This window comes from Gigantopelta aegis, chromosome 6, assembly GCF_016097555.1.
Source record: "Gigantopelta aegis isolate Gae_Host chromosome 6, Gae_host_genome, whole genome shotgun sequence".
Lineage (NCBI taxonomy): Eukaryota > Metazoa > Mollusca > Gastropoda > Neomphalida > Peltospiridae > Gigantopelta > Gigantopelta aegis.
The window spans coordinates 101,462,759-101,468,758 of NC_054704.1; the positions used below are offsets into that span (position 1 = coordinate 101,462,759).

At 36.7% G+C, this 6,000-nt stretch overlaps 1 protein-coding gene across 1 annotated transcript in view; it reads right to left on the reverse strand.

The window, feature by feature from the left end:
• The window catches only part of LOC121374835 (cAMP-specific 3',5'-cyclic phosphodiesterase 4C-like), a 196,127-nt gene extending 193,448 nt beyond the window's left edge, over positions 1-2,679 (reverse strand). The window contains exons 1-2 of the mRNA XM_041501946.1: positions 2,663-2,679; positions 381-569 (exon numbers count right to left, since the gene is read on the reverse strand). Of these exons, the coding sequence (XP_041357880.1) occupies positions 381-569; positions 2,663-2,679 (206 nt within the window). The remainder of the gene's footprint in view (positions 1-380; positions 570-2,662) is intronic.
• Positions 2,680-6,000: the final 3,321 nt, after the last annotated feature.

A 6,000-nucleotide genomic window follows, 5' to 3' on the forward strand; every position in this document is an offset into this window, starting at 1 on the left:
CGCTTAGTTTTCATGTATCATATTAAAATAGCTTCACTTGATTTTAGGTAAACAAAACAAGTAACAAAACATAAGTAACAGACTCTAATTGACCTTTCTGATATAAGACAATAACATATTTGTTCATACTGTGTTTTTTAATGAGCGGGGAATTAAAAATCAAATCTATCTAAAACGATTGTATTACTTATTAAAACATGTATATATTGATTTATTCTCTCCTTTTTAACTCTTCATTTAAACATGTATATAATGATTTATTCTCTCCTTTTTAACTCTTCATTTTTCTCTACTTGATCTCATAAGATGTACGTTGATTTAATAAATATTACATGAAACACTGAACAAACATTTGAAGTACGTTACAAAGCAATACTTACAGAATATCACCACCATGCTGCATGGAGGAATGGCGGGATATATTCTTTGGTGATAGTTCGTAGTCGGAATCGGATCTGTAGAGAAAAGACTCGCGCCGCTGTGGAAGATTCTGTAGGACCAGCCCGGATGAAGGACTGCCCCCGTCAATGGGACTGCGCCCTTGTGCTCCTCCATTTTCAACATCAAAACTGAAAGAAATAACAGAAATAAAGTGATATTAGAGTTCTAAAAATAAGAAATACCATTATGGTTTCAACAGCAAATCTGAAACAAAGACAATATCATTATAGTAGTTTTTTCACCAAGAAAGGTGAGTGATTATTTGTGCTTCTCTTCACACTTGCCTAGAACGTTTTAAAAGAACATCAAACTGATCAACTTATAATAAATTGTTCATAATTTTTATTTAAGGCTTCATGCAATTGCTCACCTAATGCCATTTCAATAGTGACCTTCAGCTCATCTTGATTAGGCTACAAAGACTATTACCATCATAATCAAGAGTGGTTTTGTTTAATTTAAAGAAGGCTATATTGATGTATAAAACATAATTCTGAAATGCTAACTGCTAACAACTAATCACTAACCCACTGTCCTGGACAGATAGCCCAAACAGATGAGGTGTATACCTAGGACAGTGTACTTGAACCTAAATTGGATATAAGCTTGAAAATCCAATAGCTGAGGTGTGTAGCTAGGACAGCGTGCTTGAACCTTAATTGGATATAAACTCGAAAGTCAGATAGCTGAGGTATGTACCTAGGACAGCGTGCTTGAACCTTAATTGGATATAAACTCGAAAGTCAGATAGCTGAGGTATGTACCTAGGACAGCGTGCTTGAACCTTAATTGGATATAAACTCGAAAGTCAGATAGCTGAGGTGTGTAGCTAGGACAGGGTAATTGAACCTTAATTGGATATAAGCACGACAGTCAGATAGCTGAGGTGTGTACCTAGGACAGCGTGCTTGAACCTTAATTGGATATAAACTCGAAAGTCAGATAGCTGAGGTGTGTACCTAGGACAGCGTGCTTGAACCTTAATTGGATATAAGCACGACAGTCAGATAGCTGAGGTGTGTACCTAGGACAGCGTGCTTGAACCTTAATTGGATATAAACTCGAAAGTCAGATAGCTGAGGTGTGTAGCTAGGACAGGGTACTTGAACCTTAATTGGATATAAGCACGACAGTCAGATAGCTGAGGTGTGTACCTAGGACAGCGTGCTTGAACCTTAATTGGATATAAGCACGAAAGTCAGATAGCTGAGGTGTGTACCTAGGACAGCGTACTTGAACCTTAATTGGATATAAACTCGAAAGTCAGATAGCTGAGGTGTGTACCTAGGACAGCGTGCTTGAACCTTAATTGGATATAAACACGAAAGTCAGATAGCTGAGGTGTGTACCTAGGACAGCGTGCTTGAACCTTAATTGGATATAAGCACGACAGTCAGATAGCTGAGGTGTGTACCTAGGACAGCGTACTTGAACCTTAATTGGATATAAACTCGACAGTCAGATAGCTGAGGTGTGTACCTAGGACAGCGTGCTTGAACCTTAATTGGATATAAGCACGAAAGTCAGATAGCTGAGGTGTGTACCTAGGACAGCGTGCTTGAACCTTAATTGGATATAAACTCGAAAGTCAGATAGCTGAGGTGTGTAGCTAGGACAGGGTACTTGAACCTTAATTGGATATAAGCACGACAGTCAGATAGCTGAGGTGTGTACCTAGGACAGCGTGCTTGAACCTTAATTGGATATAAGCACGACAGTCAGATAGCTGAGGTGTGTACCTAGGACAGCGTGCTTGAACCTTAATTGGATATAAGCACGAAAGTCAGATAGCTGAGGTGTGTACCTAGGACAGCGTACTTGAACCTTAATTGGATATAAACTCGAAAGTCAGATAGCTGAGGTGTGTACCTAGGACAGCGTGCTTGAACCTTAATTGGATATAAACACGAAAGTCAGATAGCTGAGGTGTGTACCTAGGACAGCGTGCTTGAACCTTAATTGGATATAAGCACGACAGTCAGATAGCTGAGGTGTGTACCTAGGACAGCGTACTTGAACCTTAATTGGATATAAACTCGACAGTCAGATAGCTGAGGTGTGTACCTAGGACAGCGTGCTTGAACCTTAATTGGATATAAGCACGAAAGTCAGATAGCTGAGGTGTGTACCTAGGACAGCGTGCTTGAACCTTAATGGATATAAGCATGACAGTAAGTTGAAATGAGCGAATGAAATGAATGCTTGGGTCATAGGATCGAACCTCTGAAGCAGACACATTGGTTTTTATTACTGTCCCAACTAGTGTACCATGATCAGTATATCAAAGGCAGGGTATGTGCTGTTCTGTCTGTGGAAAAGTTGTAAAAGATTCTTTGCTGCTAATAGAAAAATGTAATGGGTTTCCATTGAAGACTGACATCCAGTAGTCAATGATTAATTAACCAATGTGCTCTAGTGAATTTTGGGGTGTAGGTAGAAAGTGGTTATAAATGTGTGTTGGTGGGGAGTGATTATAAATATGTGTTGGTGGAGAGTGGTTATAAATGTGTGTTGGTGGGGAGCAGTTATAAATGTGTTTTGGTGGGAAGCAGTTAGAAATGTATGAATGCATGTTAAATGTTTGATGCAACTTCAAGAAGGTCATATGGAAAATCAGTCTCTATTTGAACTGAATGTGTCAGTTTTTTTAATGTCAAACATTTCAGAGAAAACCCAATTTTTTTGTTTCATTAGTAGTAAAGACTCTTTTATATGCACTTTCTCAGATAGGATATCACATACCAATGTCTTGAAGTACTGGTTGGGATGGGGAGGGGGGGGGGGTGTCAATGAATCATCCAAGATCGTTAATTATATGACACATAGCACAGGTAAACTGAGCTAGATCTAAACCATCCCTAGAGTCAAACCAAAAACTGGGTTATAAAGAACACGGCAAGGAATGCACATTTAGTAATCCCTAGCAATCCCTGCATTGCTCATAACAATCGACAATGCCATAGACTATATTAAAGAAAAATTCACAGCATATTTTGTGCCAAAACCTTTTTTTGCCGCAGACATTTTCTTAATTGCAGGGATTGCATAGGACATTTTTATATTATTATTAAACAGGAAAGAATGTTATTTGATGTCTAAGATATTTGAATTGTAACAGCTGGTCTGAGAGAAGAAAACATACAGCTGCCATATAAATTGCATTTGCAAAATAGCAACAAGGATATTACATGCTTATTTATTAATTTTTCCGATATGGACATGTATCACTCAGTTGGTAACTATTAAATATTTATGGTTGGCACAAATTAAAAGTTTATTGGTGAAGTTCAAAACACTGGCAAACATCACCTACTACATAGTTTGGAACCACTACTAGTTGTGAGGATATTATGTATCAACTCAGCCTTTGTAGGATTTTTATACATTTCTCTTTATTCATTAAATCATATCATGTATTTTCCTGTATGCTGCAGAATGTTTTGAAGTACTGAGCCAACATGTTTTTTAGGATTTATACGGAGGGAACACTTTGAAATTTAGATACTTTAAAGCACTTTGTTTTGATTAAAATTACTAATTTGATCTTTACAAACATACATTAAAGAAACATTTATTCACTACAGCACAATGATGCTGTTAATCATTTGTTCACTACAGCACAATGATGCTGTTAATCATTTACTAGTCAAACATTTGATATTTCTGACAGTTATTTTAGACTTTAGAGTTGGCACTTTGCCAATAAACAACTATTATTATCCATATGGTTTACAATAAACAGTTACATGTAGATAATTATCATGATGCTATCTTTATGGCATGGGTCATAACAATATTGTTATGGTACACTTGTGACATCACTAGTCAATAGGTACTACATGCTTGCGTCAGTCACGGTCTGTAAAATAAAACTTACATCATCAATATATCTCCAACACTACACTTTGTTTTCAATAACAAGAACGTAATATTTAAACTGAATCAATAAATAAACTGAACCTGAATTATCGTTATTTTATTCTTATAAATAAGAACTCTTTACTACATTTGTTCTTTTAATTTTGCTTTAAAGAATTTATTCCATAAAATTTATTCCATAAAATATATTTTCCATATCAACATTTGCTTTACACAAGTGGCTTCAGTATAAGGAGTAGTATTGTGAATACAGAATATCATTCTATAAATCTTTATGCAATTACAACATAACAACTAAATAAAATTCATGAGGACAGATGCTTTAGTCACAAGTACATACACAGCTATAACAGAAAAAGGAGGGTGTTTCTAGTGTCTACATTTGTTTTCTTTACTTGTTATAATGAAGAAAAAATATTTTCTAAAAAACTCAACAAACTTTGTATAGTCAAAGCACTCATAGCGGTCACCTGTAATCAGCGGTCACCTGTAATCAGCGGTCACCTACTGTGGCCACTTTTTTCTCTCCCAAATGATTTTCAACTAGTGTAAATGCACACGTAATAAGTGGCCACCTAAATCACATCCTGTATTAAGTAGCCACAATAAATGTTTACTATTGTATAAAAGGGATAGTGTTACCAACAGTGACAAGGTGCAGCAAATAAATGTTTACTATTGTATAACAGGGATAGTTTTACCAACAGTGACAAGGTGCAGCAAATAAATGTTTACTATTGTATAAAAGGGATAGTTTTACCAACAGTGACAATTGGCAGCAAATAAGTGATCTTCACACCTTCAGGAATACTAGTTCCCATTCAGTCCCAACATCTCAACTGTGTATCAATTAAGAAAGTATCACTCTGGAATGCATCTAATTGCTTCTGGGTAGGTTAAGCTTAACATTTATAGATTTACTTACTATGATAATACACTGCATAAAGTAGGATTTACATAATTAAATGGAAAAAGAAAACAAACTTGTTGAGAACAGTTAAATTAATGCATTCCACCGGCCTCAGTGGCAGTGGCAGTGGTTAAGCCATCGGACTACAGGCTGGTAGGTACAGGGTTCGCAGCCCAGTACCCGCTCCAACCCAGAGTGAGTTCTTAAGGGGGGGGTGTAAGGGGGGGTGTAAGGGGGGTGTAAGGGGGGTGTAAGGGGGGTGTAAGGCCACTACACCCTCTTCTCTTTCACTAACCACTAACCAACTGGGGGGGGGGGGTGCCCAGGAGAACGTGCTTGAACCGTAATTGGATACAAGCATGAACATATAAGATGAAAAAAAACACAACAAAAACCCCATTCCAGTTACATTATTTCTGAAGGAGGTGCAGTTGATTTATAGTCAACTATGGAGCACAAATCCATTAATTAGCAATAGAGATAGTAAGAAAAGAAACAACAAAGACTCTATATGTGGCAATCTGTAATCAGCGGCCACCTGTCTTAAGCTATTCTCTACTCCTTTGTGTGACCGCTTAAGACAGGTTTGACTGTACTTTAGTGTCATATTGTACCTGATCTTGTTGAATGTTGCTAATATCAACTAATTAGCAAAATACTTTCATATTAATGTTTGTTATAAATTTTAGTTTGTAAATAATAAATAAATGATCACATCAGCTTAATTAGTGCCACATGAAATTTATGAAACTAATTTGGGAATCGTTTTA